The 20,552-nt window shown below is 38.7% G+C and overlaps 1 protein-coding gene across 1 annotated transcript in view; it reads left to right on the top strand.

The window, feature by feature from the left end:
- Positions 1–20,552, top strand: part of IL1RAPL2 (interleukin 1 receptor accessory protein like 2) — a 535,136-nt gene that overhangs the window by 125 nt on the left and 514,459 nt on the right. The window contains exon 3 of the mRNA XM_060086424.1: positions 10,360–10,633. Coding sequence (XP_059942407.1) covers positions 10,360–10,633 — 274 coding nt within the window. The remainder of the gene's footprint in view (positions 1–10,359; positions 10,634–20,552) is intronic.

The following is a 20,552-nucleotide window of genomic DNA, read 5'->3' as shown; positions in this document are numbered from 1 at the left end:
GTAAAGGAAAGATTTACTGATCATTGTATGTGTGCAAGTCACCGTTTGTTCTAGTTCTAAGAACTTGAAGTACATTAATGTATTTAATCTTCACAGTCCCCTGATAGTCAGAGCCTGGAGAGGGCTTCCACTGTTTGTTGAGAGGAGGGGTTTAGAAACTGAGTTATCTGTAGTGAGGTGGGTTGACCTAGAGTCTGTCATGCAGAGTAAAGTAAGTCAGAAAGAGAAAAACAAATACCGTATGCTAACACATATATATGGAATCTAAAAAAAAATAGTTCTGAAGAACCTGGGGGCAGGACAGGAGTAAAGACACAGACGTAGAGAATGGACTTGAGGACATGGGGAGGGGGAAGGGTAAGCTGGGATGCAGTGAGAGAGTGGCATGGACATATATACACTACCAAACGTAAAATAGATAGCTAGTGGGAAGCAGCCGCATAGCACAGGGAGATCAGCTCGGTGCTTTGTGACCACCTAGAGGGGTGGGATAGGGAGGGTGGGAGGGAGGGAGACACAAGAAGGAAGAGATATGGGAACATATGTATATGTATAACTGATTCACTTTGTTATAAAGCAGAAACTAACACACCATTATAAAGCAATTATACTCCAATAAAGGTGTGAAAAAAAAAGAGGAGGGGTTTATGGTAGCTGAATGGTGTGCTAAACTTAGAAATGGAGAGGGAAATAAGTTATCTAAAGAATAAGAGTAAGCCCTATTGGGCACTTATTTGGAGTCTGTATATCCTAGTTGACCCAGAATTTGATTTAAAATAGAGGCAGCCAAGTGTAGAACATATGATGTGTACCCTGCCTCATGCCTGTAACTTCTAGAGCCTGGATATTTGATGAGTAACAGTTGTGTCTCTGCCGTGAATCAGAACTCTCCCCACAACAGAGCAGAACTCCATCAGGACCAGAGATCTCATCCTGAAATCTGTGTGGCCACACATGGTGTGGAAACAACTAACTTCAGGCAGAAAACCCCTGTAGACTCTGAGGTTGGTCCCCACTCAGGCTCTGTGTGTTAGAGGTGCAGGTTGCACATGTGTGGGGTGTGTGTGCAGCTGTAAGTATACTCTCTTAGACCTCAGTTGACTAGAACCCACCTCATAAGAGCCCTCAGTTAACTGGCTTTTATTCCCACCTCTACTCCCTATTGTAAGATAAACTTTTAATCCCTACACTATTTTTTCTTCAGGGTATCCACCTATATATGTAAGAGTCTAAAAGTTGGAAGGAATAGTGGCTACATCCAGGCAGGGGTTTGAGATAAGGATGGGACTGTGTATGGTGGTTAAAAGGGGACATTAGCTATATCTGCAATGCTTTATTTCTTTAATAAAACAAAGCTACTGAAAGCAAATTGGAAAAAAGTTAACATTATTAACTTTGGATGCTGAGATCATGGGAGTTTGTAATAGTACTCTTTTTATTTCTGTGTAACTTTGAAAGTAAGATAGAAAAAAATGAAGATTGCCAGGGAGAGATTTTCCAATTTAGTACATATTCAGCTGGTCTTCTTGACCAAAGACCTCAGCAACCATCATATAACCTGTTTTCTTGGTGCTGGGTTAGAACTTGTCTAGTTTAATGTCTTCATTTCTTTTGGGAGTAGAAACTGACTTCCCAAAGTCACATATCTCCTTGAGGAGGCAGAGGTGGAATGTAAACCTAGGGTTTCAGATCCCCAGCTAGCTCTATGCTCTTTTCACACCGCCAGGCTCTATTCTTATACTGTCTTGGCATCAAGGTCTAGGGTGATGACCCTAAGGACCTGACAAGTCCTTAGTCAATCCAGAAAATTTTATTCTCATCATGATTCTCTACTTGGGCAAAAAATGTATTCGGACTTTTCAGAAAAAGATCTTCAACAATCCAAAGGTTAAACTTCAGCTAATGCAAAAATGAATTAACCAAAGCAGTTCACTGTAATAGTACTTAATTAAGCTAAGTCTCATGAGATGAGACTATATCAACCTATATTTAGTAAGACCTACTAAGTGTCTGGTCTGGGAGGTGTTTGAGGAGAGATAAAAAGAAAAAAAGAAAAAACAAACCAAAAAAAGCATGAGAAGTCTCTGACCTTGACTAATGTGCTAGTCAATACTGTTGGAAAACCAAGCTGCCATTTCTAACTTGACACCTAGGTAAATTAAGCTCAGGACTTGACTAAGATTTGGTTTGGGAGAGGCATGGAAAGTGGGAGAAGTGGTATGAGGGTGGAGACAGGAAAGAGTTGAATGGGCAAGGGCCCACAGCATAACTGCTTCCTAACAAGGAGGGTTAGTGTAGCTCTGTGAGGGAGGAGGTCCGCTTCAAGAGCATTTCTCTTGGAAAGTGATAGGCAGCCATTTTGATAGGGTGGGGCCTGATTTGAAAGGGCTTGGGTGATAGACTTGGTGATTTTGATCGACTTACCATAGAATCATGAGTTCTGGAGCAGGGATATGGCAGTGAGTTTATTTTGTAATTCCTGTTTGTTGTGATGCTAGCTAATGGGAAAGTAGCAATCATTTGTTATTATGAACACATTTTGTACCTTGGAGCCTGGCTCCTAGCGTTCCTATCAGAGTTTGGACGCATCCCTGCTCTGGTGGGAAGCAGTAGGAGGAATCTTAAGGTCAACACATGCAAACAACTTTTGATTATTAGTGAATTTTTTTGGGGGGGGAATCCCCACACAATTTCATCCCATAAACATTTAATGAGTGCCTACTATGTGCAATGCACTGGGCCTTGTCCTAGAGATACAAAGGAAATGAGGCACCCATCTAACTGGGAAGATCTGTAGACAAACATGTGGTCAGAGCACTGCAGGGGAAAGAATTCACACAGGGCAGTGAAGTGCAGTTCTTTGGATGATGTGGCATTTGAAGCTGTCATGGAAGATAAGTAGAATCTCAATCAATAGGCACAGTGGCAAAGTGGAAGGAACCAGAGAACAATGGCAGAGAAGTGAATGGCATGTCGGGGAGTGGTGAGTATTTACTGAAGGGTACCGTGTGTGAAGAGCTGTGGCTGAGGACAGGAAGGACAGGCAGTCACTGGTGAGGCAGGGGAGCTAGGCTTAGGGGTTTGCGTACCAGGAGCCACTGCAGGTTTTGAGTGGTAAAGGGACATGGTCTTGTACATCAGAAAAATCACTTTGGTAGTAGTTTAAAGAACAGACTGGAATGGAAAACAAAATTCAGGGATGGCTTCCAAAAATTTTGGCTTGAATGACTGTGAACATGAGAGACAGAGAAGATTTGGCATTGGAGATAAGCTCACTGGCAAGCATCCTGGATTTGAGAGAGTAGCAGAAAGTCGGCTAGAGGGGTTGGTGGGCAGTGCTGATATCCTCTCTCCCACAGACACATTTGCAGCTGCAGCCTTCAAATTAACATCAGTGCATTTGAGAAGAGCTTCAGGCTAGTGGGTAATACCCAAGGAGGCTCATCAGGCCTGAGGTAATCAGGAGTTGAAGAGTTGGTTGTAATGCCTCACGTGGCCACACCTCCAGAACATGATTGAGGTTCTCATTTGTCAGATAAAGATCGAAGGAATGATCTTGACAAAGCATAGTACAGATCCTGTAATGAAAGGGTAAGGAAGATGGTTGCCAGCCCATTATTAAATGTGATAACTGGGTTGAAATGAGATGAAGGACTTCATTTAGGCAGAACTTTCCCATTGATGAACAGTGGGGGGGGGGTAAAAGAGTGAAAGGAAAGCGTATAATCCAATCCATAAAAAAATGTGGAAATGCTTTTTAAAATCTGAAGCAATAATCATTCATTGTATTTATAGAGCTGGAGTGGGGGATAGTTTCTCTATTGATAGATACGGATGTGCAGATGAAATTTTAAAAATCAAGGAAATTTCCCCCACTGTCAGAACTTTATTTTTAAAATGACGAAACAGCTCTGTCCATATTTCCAGGCTGGGGGCATGAAGGCATATGTCCAGCAGCTGGGGCACAGGCCACTCACTTCTTGGAGAGTTTGACTTTTTGTGCTCGGAGGCTGCCCACTAGAGGCAGACGGTGTACACTGTGATGGGTATAAATAAAAAGAATTTTGTCTTTAGGCATGTGTTTGAAGGAGAGCTGAGAGAGAAACAGAAGGTGTAGAACTCCCACATTAAAATATTAGAAATAAGGAGAGTAATGTATTCAATAGGCATAATACATAATAAGTACAAATATTAAGCAGAGAACTCTATTTCTAGACTTTAATGTTAGGAATTGGGTGATCATCCTTAGATATTTAATTTTAAATGAGTCAATATGGGTCAGATATAATTTATCCAAGTTTTAGGACTGATCTTCAGAGGTTAAATCAAGTACACAGATTATTAATAATTCATTACTCTGTAAAAACTGTATAATTCAGAGGTAAATAATTGGCATACATTATTTGATGGTTATTATTTAGGGATAGACTATTACTCAGCTGGAAAGGTCTGCTCTACTGAACAGGGATGTGCTATTTGGAATACGTATGACAATTTGGATAGCACCAAGCAAATTTTAATATTTTAATGTCTCATGGACTGGGATGAGGAGTATAGGAGGCAGTATATAGAACACACAGTGGTTAAGAACGTAGGTTCTAGAGTCTAACTCACCTGCATTGGGGTCAAAATTCTGCCATCACAACCTGAGTGACCTTGAGCAAGTCACTTAAAGTCTCTGAGCTTTTCTTTTCTCCTCAGTAAAATTAGAAGAGCAAGAGTCCCTACCTCCTGGAGTTGACATGATAATGAAATGAGAAAACTACAGGCAAAGCACCTGTCACAGTACCTACCTGTTTTGCACTAAGGACTCAATGAATGCCAGTAGCTACTGTTGCACCTTTCTAAGCTGGGTCATTTACCTGGCGTATGTAACCTGGTCATCCAATCTGAGCAAGACCTTAGCTACATGCTCAACTTTTGGCTCCCCCTATCACCCACCCCCAAGGGCGCATCCCCAGAGGCTGCTGTGATCCCTCCTCAGCAACCAGTGATTGGCAGATAGCAAATCCTTATTTTTAGAAATTAGGTGGGGAAAATCTACCGTGCTACACAAAAACTTGGACAGCCCGCCCTCTAGTGGTATTTTGATGAATTGCCCCCAACAATTGCCCCTTTGATTCACAAACAGGAGAGCTGGCCATACAAATGAATGAGATATATACAGCTGACATAGTTACCAGAAAACACCTGGTTTACAAATCAATTTATTAATCAAGGACACATAATAAACTAATATTGGATGTACATCTCAGGCAAAGGACTTAAGTTGTAGTGAACATTTTCAAGATATCTGGAGATTGCATATTTTCATATGCTAATTAGCCATTTTACCTAAAGAGATTCCCAGTTTGGGGCAAAACTCCAAAATTGGCAATCCTATGCATACCTATATATCCTATCCTCCAATAAAAACTCTAATGTACATAGCCATTAGAGCTTGTAATTTTACTGCATGCAATATTCTTTTTTTTCTAAAATAATATAATTGTTGTTGTTGATAATAACATCTTATCCTATTCTAGGGATTAAAAACTTTCCTCAGGACTTTGTTTTCACAGCAGGTAGGTGTGACAGGATTTGCTTTTCCAGATGTATTGAGGAGGAAGCCGAGGCTTGTCTATAAACAGGCTAAATATGTTTGCTTTCATCATCCAGGGCACGTTCCAGAATACTGCATTAGTTTTACCCCTAGGAATCTCCTCTTGGTAAAATAAATTGCGTGGACATTGGCATGTCCCTTTATATGTTTCATATGCTCCTTTTTTTTTGAATCTTCATGTCAAACTCCTTAAGCATTCACTTATTTTTCAGTTTGAAATGAAAATGATTAAAATAGAGACCTGGGTTTTAAAGAAGTGGCTTTCTTTGCTGCATTGTAATTGTTTTGTATAGCTCAGATATTAAAGCATTTCTACCAACAAGACCAAACTACGAGTAATAATTTTTAAGCCTTACAGAAACCTAAATCAAGGGAACAGAGATGAGCATCTAGAGAAACACAATTGTTCTTTAAATACTTGAATTGCTGTTCATAACAAGACTCAAGAGTGAACAGGGAATGGATAATTTAGAAATAGGTATTTTTTAATGGAATGATGGGAATATTTATAGCCATACTGAGAAATTGTGAAGCAGAGGACAAGCATGCATTCACTGATGCTTTTGATGGGTTTGCTATGTAGCAAATTTCAATCCAACTGCAGAATGTTGCTGTTTTTTGGGGGGAAAACTATTTTCCTTCTTACAGTGCCTCTATTTACACTTGTGGCTGGTTAGTGAAACGTAGTTATCAAACCACCTGTAGGAGAAGCCAATCTGTCCAGAAACCACTTTTCTTAGGAGCCTTTCGGGGGCAAACCTACACAGGTGCGACTGGAATTGTGAACAGAATAGGGCTGGATCCCTCTGTGAATGAGAGGCCTTGCTGATAAGGTCAAGCTTGCAGGTGGGCTTCCTCTGTGGGCTACTCAGTTCCACTATGTCCCCAACCTGGCCATAGCGTGCTCCCTTGTCAGCTGCATCACAGATCTATTCATTCACCTATTTGCCAAATATATCTGGAGTGTCAAAGTGCAAAGGGCTCTGAACGTGTGGCATGTATTACAAACTCCTTCTCATGACAGAAATGTGAGTTGTACTGGTGACTTCTGATGGCACCATCTTTGATCCCTGGAATGGCCCTTGGCAAATTGAGTTTTATGTGAGTTTTCTCCTCTTCCTGACTTTTTGTGACCCTTTCATGCTTTCTCTTTTGTTTTAAACATCTTTATTGGAGTATAATTGCTTTACAATGGTGTGTTAGTTTCTGCTTTATAACAAAGTGAATCAGTTATACATATACATATGTTCCCATATCTCTTCCCTTTTGCTTTCTCTTAACCTTCTCTCTTAACCTCAAGGTTTCAATCCCATCATGTTCCCTTGCCACCTGAGTTTCCAGGCCTCTTACCTTAGTAGGCCCTTTTTAGTTGTTTCATCAGTCCCAAGTCTAAAGATAAATGCACCACATTGTAGTATTTCATCCCATCTTGCCCCTCTCTCTGTTGGTTTTCCTAGGAATAGCAATCCATTAAAAACAAATCATACTACTTTGTTGGAATCTAGTAGTGGTCCTATACTCTCTAGATATAAGGCTACAAGGCCTTTACTCATGGGAATGGATTTCCCATGAGTAAAGTTCAGCATGGGAAAATATTCAGTGTCAGATGGGCCTTCATGGATCCCTGGTATCATACACTTTGTCTACTTTTTTGGGGAAAATCGCCTGAGGTCTCTTGAGATACATTATATTGTAACATGTATTGTGAGTACAGTCGCCCCCAACCCTGCCCATATTCGCAGGTTCTAGATCCTTGTATTCAACCAACTGTGGATGGAAAATATTTTTTTTTAAATTGTAGAAAGTTCCAAAAAGAAAAACTTGAATTTGCTGCACACTGGCAACTTTTACATTGCATTTACAACTACATCACATTTACATTGTATTAGCTATTATAAGTAATCTAGAGATGATTTAAAGTGTATCAGAAGGTATATGTAGGTTATATGCTACTACTAAGTCATTTTATATAAGGGACTTGAGCATTCACAGGTGTTAATATCCATGGGGCTCCTGAAACCAATCCCCTGCAGATACTGAGGTATGACTATACTAAGAGAAAAGAATAAAGGAATAACGTTTGGAAATTGTTGTCCTTATTATTGAATATCTATTCTCTGTCTATTGACTACTTTATAACTAAAGACTCCCTCTCTGCTACCTAAAACTAGGGAACAGAAGAAAAGGAACCATAAATTTATGAAGTCAAATACATTTTGCTCAGCTAGTACTTAGAAGGAAATGAATTCTCAGTGTACTCGCAAGGTCCGTATGACAGAGCTAGTTGTAATGGCAGTTAAGTGTCTTCAACTGCCTTTGAACATGATGGTTGTGTCCTAGGAGCAGATTTTTGATTATTTTCTATACCAGCCATGTCCTGTCACTAATGGGACAAACCAGCCTGTTAAACATTGTACAGGTATAGATTATGCAACAGATTGTTTAGAGGAAGTAACTAAAGGGATTTAGGGTGCAAATGAAAAAACATTCCAGATTTTTTTTTCTAGCAGGTAGTTATAGAGTTTTGAAGCTACTTTACCAAGACAAATGGGTTAATTCAGAAACACTTGCTGTGCATCTTAGGGTTAGGAGAAAACAAAAACTAGAATATTAAGGAGTTTAAAAAAATTATCCCCATATTTTCTTTCTATTAACCAACTTTTAAAATAAAGCTATGAGAAAAAATATATTCCCTAAAAAAAACAGTTTCCTCTCAGTTGTGTTAATGCATGGGAACAGTATCACAAATAATCCATAAAAAGGAATAATATAAAATTAATTTAAAGATGATAAAACAATAAATATTAAAATTGCATTTAATACAGAGATGTATCATCAGTAATTCACCATGACCCAAGAAAGTTTAAAGAAAGCAGATTTCCCCCTCTCTGTTCTTGACAGTTGTGAGAATGACAAATGACAGGTAAACAACTGATACTTGGGAGTGGATATAAAAGTCCCCCAAGAGATAGCCAGAGATCAGTACGTACTTAGTCTAATTCAGTTGTACCTTCTTGACTTCAACAGTGCACAATGGTCATCAAAATTCATAGTGATGCATCTGGTGCCCTGTGAGTACTCAAAGTTCAAATGCCCTTCATTATAAATTTAGGATGAGTTATTTATTTGGTTATTGATTTATTTCTAATGAATACTTCACATACTATAAGAGGATTTAAGGCAACTTATAATAAAAGCTCATATGCAGCAAGGCAGTGAAAAATGAAGTCACAAAGAGACATCAGAAACCACAGAGTTCAAAAACTTTCTTGGGCCATAGACCCCTTTGGAGATCTGATAAAGAGCTGTGGAACATCTCCTCAGAAAAGTATAGCTATGCAAATAGGCACAACCTTGAAGTCTATCCAGACACTCTGCCCCTGGGTGTCCTTGAACCCCAGGTCAAGAGCCCCTTATGTAGAGAAAGCAAAATCCTGAGGTAAGATAGTTATTTCACTTGAGCATTGCATTTAGCTCTGAGCTTCCTGTCAACTGAGGTTAAAAGGTAAACACCCTGGGTTGCAGAGTTCTCAACATCTAAAAAAGGAAGCAGATCAGTTCACAAAATGATAAGCGAAACATATAATTTTAAAATGACAGTGTTTATACAGTTTATGAAAGGATTATTTTATATAAAGGGTAATCAAGTAATATAATGTAGCACAATTTGATGAAATTCTTTGAAAATCAGCAATTGGAGGTAGAATAACTATGCTAATTGTATTGATTAGCATATAAAATCAGCCACAGTGTCTCATTTCCAACCCTTCTGGAAAAGAGAGAATTTATTGTATATGTCTTTCTTTAATGGTAGATTTACCCACCTAATATTATTTGATTAAACTTGACATTAATATAATATATTCCCATGAGCGCACACCAGCTGAGCAGCAAGGGAGACCTAAGGGTAAAAAAAGAAATTGAAGTGTGATTAAATATCCGCTATTAGTAGGTCATACCATGGAAAACTGGCATGTAGATAATGGCAAATAATCATTTTAGGTATCCACTGCTTTCAACCCAGGCATCTACTTTCTCAAAGGCAAATAAATAAAACAATGGCTCCTGTCACAATTACAGGCAGAGGCAGTATAGGATAGTGGTTAAGAACACAGTCTCAGGAATCAGAGACTGGTTTTCCACCACTTATTAGCTCTGTGTCCATAGGCAAAGTTGCTGAACTTTTCTGAGTCTCAGTTTTCTCATCTATAACATAAGAATAATAAAAGGGTCAATCTCAGGGCTGCTCCTAGGCTCTATATGGGTCCTAAGGAAGTCTTTGTTTTGTGGGGCTCCTGTCTATATAAACAATTTGAGTCGCCAAAAATCAACACGTCAGTGTCATTGTAGCCATCCAATCTCACAAAATCCTGTTAAGCAGATGCCTCGTGACTGGCAGGAGTGATCCACTGGAATTGATACCCATCTGTGGAGCTCCAGGAAAACCCCATAGGCATGAGTGCTGGAGCTCCTTGGAGGATCTAGTCAACCCAAAGTTTACTGCAGAGGACTGGAAATACCCCAAAGGCACAGGGCTAGGGCAGGAATCCTGCTTGCCCAGGTCTGAGGAGGATACTGATCTATCTCATAGGATCACTGGGAAGATTGAATGAGGTCATCTATGTATCTATGTAAAGCACGTGACTCAGTGTCTAGCTCATAGCAAGTCCTCAGTACATGTTGGCAATAATTGTTGCTCTTCTCATTATTATCAACAATGCTCACTGCATCTCATGCCCAATCTGGTTTTCTTTCAGTGGATGGCTGCATTGACTGGTCAGTGGATCTCAAGACATACATGGCTTTGGCAGGTGAACCAGTCCGAGTGAAATGTGCCCTTTTCTACAGTTACATTCGTACCAACTATAGCATGGCCCAGAGCACTGGGCTCAGGCTGATGTGGTACAAAAACAAAGGTGATTTGGAAGAGCCCATCATCTTTTCAGAGGTCAGGATGAGCAAAGAGGAAGATTCAATATGGTTTCACTCAGCTGAGGCGCAAGACAGTGGATTCTACACTTGTGTTTTAAGGTAAGTGCTGTGTGAAAACTGTTCAATGTCACAGGTGGTAGTCTTGATTGGGACTGGAGTGTGTATGGGTGTGCCTCATGTTATACAGTGGATATATTCTTGAAAGGCTGCAGTGCATGTGGAGCTTCAGTAAATTCAATTCTCATTATTTATTGGAACAATATAGCAAGTTCTTATCACATTTTTATAAAATAAGATCCCCATTTACTATGTATTCTCATTTAATTCAGAAAATTTTGTGATTCATTTATTTCCCAACTCCACCCTTGCCCCAGGGTCTTATATAGATAGTCCCTGACTTAACACTGGTTGGACTTAGAAGTTTGCAACTTTACGATGGTGCAAAAGTGACACGCATTCAGTAGAAACCTCACTTTGGATTTTGAATTTTGAACTTTTTCCGGGCTAGCAATATGCGGTATGATATTATCTCATAATGCTGGGCAGTGGCAGGCAGTAAGCTGCAGCTCCCAGTCAGCCACGTGATTATGAGGTAAACAACTGATACACTTAAAATCACTCTGTCCCCATACAACCGTTCCATTTTTCACTTTTAGTACAGTATTCAATCAATTACATGAAATATGCATACTTTATTATAAAATAGGCTTTGAATTAGATAATTTTCCCAACTGTAGGCTAATGTAAGTGTTCTGACCACATTTAAGGTAGGATGGGCTAAGCTATGATGTTCGGTAGGTTGGGTGTATTAAATGCATTTTTGACTTAAGATATTTTCAGCTTACTATGGGTTTATCGGGACATAACCCCAATTGTTAGTACAGGAAAACCTGTATTAACATTTTTTTTTGCATATCTGGCTATGAAAATGACCTAAAATATCATTTAGGTCAGGGTCTTTCCTTTCTTGTTGATGGGAAATAGATTCAAATGCTTCTGGTGAAATTCTTCATGGGATTTACAATGTGAATTTGAGTCTACTGTATCTAAATATTCAACATGGGACCCTATAAGCACATGGTCATCCTGTGTTCCTATATACTATTCTGGGAAGATACCACAGATACAGTTCCTACTTGCTAGAAGTTTACAGTGAAAAGCAGTCTGTTTTATCCCCAGCGACTCCACAATATGTCCTTCCTCCCCCACTCCATCCCAGTGTCAGGATCTAGGATTTCAAATCTCAGATAGAGACTGCATTAGGTGTTGAAGTAAGTAGCTGAGGTGACCTTTAAACCACTCTTCAATACTGCCATTTTAGAAGTGTCTGATCTTGCTCACCAGGGACCTGCACTCTACTGTTTGATTTTACCTTCTTGGAAATGCAGACCCTTCCAGTTTTGTTTCCTGTGGACTTTGTCTGATGCCAAAGCTATGTCACCTCTTCATCAAAAGCACTTGGAAGCCCCTGGTGTGGCCTCATTGTTCAAAAGGGCAGGAGAACAAGGTGGTATATAAACAGAGAACCTTCTTGATGCTCTAAGAATCACTTTTGTATGTATATTGGGAGGAAGTGTTGGGGGAGCAAGTTTAGTCTCTTTGCGGTGGGCAAAAGCCCCAGGATATTGGCAAAAATAGCAATCATTCTGATCACACCCTTAGCAATAATCAGTATTTTCACCTCCTTGGACAGCTCTTGGCAGAAATGAGAAGTGGGTGTAATTCGGTTCCACTGTCTGACACTCTGTTATTTACAGTGCTGCTACTCTCTCCCTGCTTACACCCTTTTCATTCCCACCCTCATTAAATCCTGCCAATCTAAAATAGATCTCTTTTCCTCCCCCTATTCCATTTGCTCTGTTTGTTTTGTTTTCACAAATTTAAAATTTTATTTGTAGAGCATCAGCCTACTATATACAGGTGCTATACATATAATGAATTATTGAATTAATTACTGCTTACTTCCCCTGCCCTGCTTATTTCCCCAGTCTGGCTATCTCTCCTTTCTTCCTTCCTCTCCTCTCACCCATTCCCCTACCCTGAGAAATGCTAACAATATAGTGTGTATCCTTGCATACCTTCCCCTTATTCTTTTAATTATACAAGCATATCTACATGGGGATTTCTCCTCACTGTTTTACAAAATAAAAAGAGAGTTACATATTTTCATGCATTTTCTCTCCTTATTAAAAATACATAGTGGAAATATTTACAAGTCAATTGATAGAGAGCTCACTCATCCTTTTAAGTACATAATATTCTGTGCTGTTTAATAGTCTATGATACCACAATTTAGTCAATCATTTCATTATTGATGTGCATATACTTTGTTTCCAGTGTTTTTGTCCCTATAAAAAGTGCTGCAATTAAAACTCCCAATTTGCTTTTAAATACACTTCTAACTTTTAGAACAGTTTTAGATTTACAGAATTATTGCAAAGATAGTACAGAAAGTTCCTGTATACCCTATACCCATATTCCCCTAGTATTAACATTTTCCATGACTGTGATACACTTGTTACAACTAATGAACCAATAGTGATGCATCATTATTAACTAAAGTCCACATTTTATTCAGATTTCCTCAGATTTTCCTTAATGCCCTTTTTCTGTTCCAGGATTCCATCTGGGATACCCCACCTTGCATTTCATCATAGTGTCTCCTTAAGCTCCTTTTGGCTGTGGTGGTTTCTCAGACTCTCCTTTTTTCTGATGACCTTGACAGTTTCAGTAATACTATTCAGATATTTTGTAGAATGTCCCTCAACTGGGATTTATCTGATTTTTTTTCATGTTTATACTGGGGTAATGTGTTTTGGGGAGGAAGAACACAGAGATACAATGCTATTTTCATCACATCATAACAAGGATATGGAGTATCAGTATGCTTTTCCATTGTTGATATTGACCTTGATCATCTGGCTCAAGATAGTATTTGTCTTTCTCTACTGTAAAGTTCTTTCTTCACTCCCTTTTCAAATTGCCCTCTTTGGAAGAAAGTAGTTATTCACAGTCCATACATAAGGAGTGGTAGTTATGCTCCACTTCATTAAGACCCAAATATCTACATAAAATTATTTAGAATGCTTCTGCATGGGATATTTGGTTTTTTCTCCCATTTATTTATTTATTCAATCATTTATTTATATCACCATGGACTCATGGATATTTATATTATACATTGGGTAATAATCCAATGCAATTGTATTTTCTGGGTCAAATTCATCGACCTTTGACCACTGGGAGCTCTTTCCGTTGGTACATCTGTCCCTCTGACATAACCTCCTCATTGTTTTCTGTTGCTGTCTGTTTGTTTGTTTAGTATTTTCTTATATTTCAGCACTCTAAGATGCTCCAGGCTTATCTTATATATTCTCTGCCCCCAGTCCTAGAATCAGCAATTTTCCCAAGGAGCCTTGATTCCTTTTATTGAAGAATGATATTAGACACCAAGATTTGGGTGCTAGGTGTGCTCATTGCTACTGGGGAGTTGTTGCTTCTAGGCCCTCTCAGCTGACTGCCTATTTTGCTTTTAAACAAAGACTTGTACTACCTCATACACAAGGGAGATTTCCCAATGCCCCTGAAATCCTTTCCTATAGGTGGCCCCCTCTTTCAAGTATATATTAGATTGACCTTACTTGTATTTTTTGTAGGTATCATCCAAGTCAGTAATTCTCACCTCACATCTAGATCAGTAGAAGAGAAAGGAGTGGTATTCCACTGAGCAGAGGCTTAGATGCAAGCATAGGTGGCGACCTCTTTTATTCATGCAGCAGGTCTTAGGGAACGATTGGGACTGATGGGGTGGGGGAAATTTTGAATATTATCCCTCATGTGTGTCTTGGTAAGGAGAAAAAATATTTGGGAATCACTGTTCTAAAGGATGCAACCGTCTTTTGTCAACTCAGAGATATAGAAATCTCTTTCAGAATGGCAAGAGAGTGACATCTATAGTGAAAAAGGCTCTGAATTTGGCAATGTCTATGTCACCTAAAATCCCAAATTTGATACTATTTTAAGGTAATTATGGAATGATTTTTCTACGCTTTATCGACCTCATTAAAAGTTACTCTATTGATTTCAGTGTGGTTAAAAATGCAGATATGAAATATTTAGTAATATGCTCCACCCATTTAAGTCACAGCAAGAAAGGTTTACTCTTTGTGACCTTTCAGTAGCCAATTACTCATTTTTGTGTTTTTCTTTGGCCAGTCTCAAGAGTGATTACTTGAATTTCTCAGCATGTCGGTGGGTTAGTGATAGAGGAATGGTGGAGAAGTGAGTTATATTTTGAGAGCTGTGCCAATCCCCTCTCCACTCAAATCTTTTCAGTGGAGGCACTTAGTAGAATAAAAATGATGAGAGTAATCTTATCTGATGAAATCCCACATATCACTTTCTCAACAACTTGGAACAAGGGCGACTTAAGCTGTGGATGAAGATAGATGTGTTCCTATAATCCTGAATTGAATTCACAGATATTGAAAAGAGTGATTAAATATAACTGAATATCTGTAGAAACCTGTGTGTTTCGGGATGACGATGGCCAAGTGCAGAGAATCAGTCATAAGTTCAAAACCATCATGACTATTTACCTCTCCAATGAAGTAAATGGAATAAGGAACCCTCTTCTTAAACAGGAAGATAACCCAACTATTTTTGGTCTTTAGTAATCGTTGAAATAAATGAGGTTCTCAAAATCTGATTGCCTTACAAACTCCTTCTAAAGGGTTCGTTAATGCACTTACACAGTTCCGAGGCATGACATTTGCTTTGCTATTCATCACATTTGAGTGATTATTACTCTAGCCAAACAACATTACCAGAAGAATTGAGGGGAGTTGGAGATTTTCGAAATAAGAAATGTAGTATGTATCAATAGCTAACTTTTGAATCTGTACAATGAGTCCATGAGGATTCATTACATTTTTTAAAATTTTTGAATATATTTGAAATGTTCCATAATTAAAAAGAATAAGAAATAAATATAAGTATACAGTAATTTTGCCTGATTTTGATGGCCCTTAAATGATCCTGACTTAAAAGTGCCTATGTAGCATATATTAAATGAGCCTTATATTTCCATCAACAGTCATGGGACTTGCTTTATGCCGTATTGCAAGGAAATTTTTACATGATCAGCACATTTAGCACAGTTGATCATCCCTTCTTTTTGTTATGTCCTTTACCTGAGTTTCAGAGAATCACACCCTCCTAGTTTTCCTCTATTTCATCAGTTATCCTTTCAGAAGTTCCTTTGTTAACCACTCATATTCCCCCTGACTTCTTAATGTTAGAGGGCCCTTAGGGCTTGGTCCTTAGGTTTTTTCATCTCTACCCATACTCCCTCCCTACATAACCTGTTTATACAGTCTTATAGTTTTATATACCATCTGTACACTGGTAACTTCAACATGTATACCTTCCAGCCCAGATCTCTCTTCAGTCATTTTTATCCAACAGACTTTTCAGCATCTCCACTTGTGTCAAAACCAATATGTCCAAAACTGAACTCCTGAACTTCCTCCTATCTTATCATTGGTTCCTAGAAAGTAAACGCTGGGGCAAAATGCTAATATTTATTAGGGAGTGTAATCCCAGAAAAACAGGAGTGAAGGAAAAGGAAAGTGAGGCAGGGAGAAGGAAGGATATTGTGACAAACTTGATCCAGGAGAAGAAATGTGGAACAATTTATTTCTCAGCTCCCATCTCCCATTGTTCAAGGGGTTATTCCACAGGGTCTTAACCACCTTGATTTTCGGGGATTGCATAATCCGTGCCTTCCATACCACTGCTGGTCCAAGCCAAGGTCTCTTATCTCTCTTGTTACAATAAACTCCTAATTAGTTTCTCTGCTTTCGCATATGTCTCCCTTCAATCTATTCTTTTTCTTTCTTTTTTTTTTTTTTTTTTTTTTTTTTTTTTTTTTGCTGTTCGTGGGCCTCTCACTGTTGTGGCCTCTTCCGTTGCAGAGCACAGGCTCTGGACGCGCAGTCTCAGTGGCCATGGCTCACGGGCCCAGCCGCTCCGCAGCATGTTGGATCTTCCCAGACCGGGCCACGAACTCATGTCCCCTGCATCGGCAGGCAGACTCTCAACCACTGCGCCACCAGGGAAGCCCTCAATCTATTCTTTTTTTAAATTTTTGTTTTATATAGGAGTGTAGTTGATTTACAATGTTGTGTTCGTTTCAGGTGTACAGCAAAGTGATTGTTATACATATATCCATTCTTTTACAGATTCTTTTCCCATATAGGTTATTACAGAATATTGAGTAGAGCTCCCTGTGCTATACACTAGGTCCCTTCAATCTGTTCTTAACACCACCGTCAGAGTGGTCTTTTAAAAACGTAAGTCACCTATGTCTGTGTTCTGTTCTGCTCAGGACCTTCTGATGGCTTCTCATTTCATTTGGATTAAAAACCAAGTCCTTACTAGGGCCCTGGAGGTGATCTAGTCCCTGGTACCATTCTAACTACTACTTTCCCATTCTTATCTCTTTGGCTTACTCTACTCCAGCCACTCTGACCTCCTTGCTGTTTCTCAAACGTGTCAAGTGTACTCCATCCTTAGGGTTTTTTTCACTGGCTCTTCCCTCTGTCTAGAATGTTTTCCTCTTCTATACTCACATGACCAACTCCCTCATTTCCTTCAATTGTATAATTTCTTCTATTCTAATCTTATCAGTGGGCCTTCCTTGACTACCTTATTTGTAATATTAAGATTCTCTTTCACTCAGTCCCCATCTTCTGTACTGATACTTGCCTTCCTCTATTTTTTTCTGTTTCCACAGCAATTATCATCTTTAATTATACATATAATATATATATACTTTATGTATTATATTTATTGTTTTTTATTTGTCTGTTTCCCCATGCTAGAATGTAAGGTCCTTAAGGACAGAGATATTTGCCTTTTTGTTGTTGGTGTTCACTAATATATCTCAAGGGCCTAGAATAGTGTGTGGCACATAGTAGATACTCAATAAATAAATAATGAATGAATGAGCTATTTTCCTGTTAAAGTCAGGTGGCTGCCTGACAGATATAAATTATTTTTACCGTATAAGAATATAGGCCCAAATATTGCCAGAGCTTCTGATTTTTTAAAGAAAAACTTTAAATCTGAATATTTACGTGAAATTTCTCAAATTTAAAAATTTTCAGGGCTCTCCTCCGAAAAAAGTCCCTACTCAGATTCAACCAGTGGATTCACAGTTGGCAAACTCTGAACTACTAAATTCTAACTCTAACATTAACCTAGGGAGTGATGGTATATTATAATTGTGTGACCTGTACCTTGCTTTCTTAACCTGGAAAATGAAGATTAATTTGTTTACTCAGCTTAAGATACATTGAACACTTTTTTTTTGAGTATAATTTCTTAACAACGGTGTGTTAGTTTCTGCTTTATAACAAATTGAATCAGTTATACATATACATATGTTCCCATATCCCCTCCCTCTTGCATCTCCCTCCCACCCTCCCTATCTCACCCCTCCAGGCAGGCACAAAGCACCGAGCTGATCTCCCTGTGCTATGCGGCTGCTTCCCACTAGCTATCTACCTTACGTTTGGTAGTGTATATATGTCCATGCCTCTCTTTCGCTTTGTCACAGCTTACCCTTCCCCCGCTCCATATCCTCAAGTCCATTCTCTAGTAGGTCTGTGTCTTTATTCCTGTCTTACCCCTATGTTCTTCAAGACACTTTTTTTTTCTTAAATTCCATGTATATGTGTTAGCATACAGTATTTGTCTTTCTCTTTCTGACTTACTTCACTCTGTATGACAGACTCTAGGTCCATCCACCTCATTACAAATAGCTCAATTTCATTTCTTTTTATGGCTGAGTAATATTCCATTGTATATATGTGCCACATCTTCTTTATCCATTCATCCGACGATGGACACTTAGGTTGTTTCCATCTCTGGGCTATTGTAAATAGGGCTGCTATGAATATTTTGGTACATAACTCTTTTTGTATTATGGTTTTCTCAGGATATATGCCAACTAGTGGGATTGCTGGGTCATAGGGTAGGTCTATTTGTAGTTTTTTAAGGAAACTCCATACCGTTCTCCATAGTGGCTGTACCAATTCATATTCCCACCAGCAGTGCAAGTGTGTTCCCTTTTTTCCACACCCTCTCCAGCATTTATTGTTTCTAGATTTTTTGATGATGGCCATTCTGACTGGTGTGAGACGATATCTCACTGTAGTTTTGATTTGCATTTCTCTAATGAGTAAAGATGTTGAGCATCCTTTCATGTGTTTGTTGGCAGTCTGTATATCTTCTGTGGAGAAATGTCTATTTAGGTCTTCTGGCCATTTTTGGATTGGGTTGTTTGTTTTTCTGTTATTCAGCTGCATGAGCTGCTTATAAATTTTGGAGATTAATCCTTTGTCAGTTGCTTCATTTGCAAATATTTTCTCCCATTCTAAGGGTTGTATTTTGGTCTTACTTATGGTTTCCTTTGCTGTGCAAAAGATTTTAAGTTTCATTAGGTCCCATGTGTTTATTTTTGTCTTTACTTCCATTTCTCTAGGAGGTGGGTCAAAAAGGATCTTGCTGTGATTTATGTCATAGAGTGTTCTGCCTATGTTTTCCTCTAAGAGTTTGATAGTTTCTGGCCTTACATTTAGGTCTTTAATCCATTTTGAGCTTATTTTTGTGTATGGTGTTAGGGAGTGATCTAATCTCATACTTTTACATGTCCCTGTCCAGTTTTCCCAGCACCACTTATTGAAGAGGCTGTCCTTTCTCCACTGTGCATTCCTGCCTCCTTTATCAAAGATAAGGTGACCATATGTGTGTGGGTTTATCTCTGGACTTTCTATCCTGTTCCATTGATCGATCTTTCTGTTTTTGTGCCAGTACCATACTGTCTTGATTACTATAGCTTTGTAGTATAGTCTGAAGTCAGGGAGCCTGATTCCTCCAGCTCCGTTTTTCGTTCTCAAGATTGCTTTGGCTATTCGGGGTCTTTTGTGTTTCCATACAAATTGTGAAATTTTTTGTTCTAGTTCTGTGAAAAATGCCAGAGGTAGTTTGATAGGGATTGCATTGAATCTGTAGATTGCTTTGGGTAGTAGAGTCATTTTCACAGTGTTGATTCTTCCAATCCAAGAACATGGTATATCTCTCCATCTATTTGTATCATCTTTAATTTCTTTCATCAGTGTCTTATAATTTTCTGCATATAGGTCTTTTGTCTCCTTAGGTTGGTTTATTCCTAGATATTTTATTCTTTTTGTTGCAATTGTAAATGGGAGTGTTTCCTTGATTTCACTTTCAGATTTTTCATCATTAGTATATAGGAATGCCAGAGATTTCTGTGCATTAATTTTGTATCCTGCTACTTTACCAAATTCATTGATTAGCTCTAGTAGTTTTCTGGTAGCATCTTTAGGATTCTCTATGTATAGTATCATGTCATCTGCAAACAGTGACAGCTTTACTTCTTCTTTTCGGATTTGGATTCCTTTTATTTCCTTTTCTTCTCTGATTGCTGTGGCTAAAACTTCCAAAACTAAGTTGAATAAGAGTGGTGAGAGTGGGCAGCCTTGTCTTGTTCCTGATTTTAGTGGAAATGGTTTCAGTGTTTCACCATTGAGGACGATGCTGGCTGTGGGTTTGTCATATATGGCCTTTATTATGTTGAGGAAAGTTCGCTCTATGCCTACTTTCTGCAGGGTTTTCATCATAAATGGGTGTTGAATTTTGTCGAAAGCTTTCTCTGCGTCTATTGAGATGATCATATGGTTTTTCTCCTTCAATTTGTTAATATGGTGTATCACGTTGATTGATTTGCATATATTGAAGAATCTTTCAATTCCTGGAATAAACCCCACTTGATCATGATGTATGATCCTTTTAATGTGCTGTTGGATTCTGTTTGCTAGTATTTTGTTGAGGATTTTTGCATCTATGTTCATCAGTGATATTGGCCTGTAGTTTTCTTTCTTTGTGACATCCTTGTCTGGTTTTGGTATCAAGGTGATGGTGGCCTCGTAGA

The sequence above is a fragment of the Mesoplodon densirostris genome, chromosome X, assembly GCF_025265405.1.
Source record: "Mesoplodon densirostris isolate mMesDen1 chromosome X, mMesDen1 primary haplotype, whole genome shotgun sequence".
NCBI classification, from domain to species: domain Eukaryota; kingdom Metazoa; phylum Chordata; class Mammalia; order Artiodactyla; family Ziphiidae; genus Mesoplodon; species Mesoplodon densirostris.
Note: the sequence above shows the minus strand (reverse complement) of the source record. Positions and strands in the feature narration are given on the sequence as shown.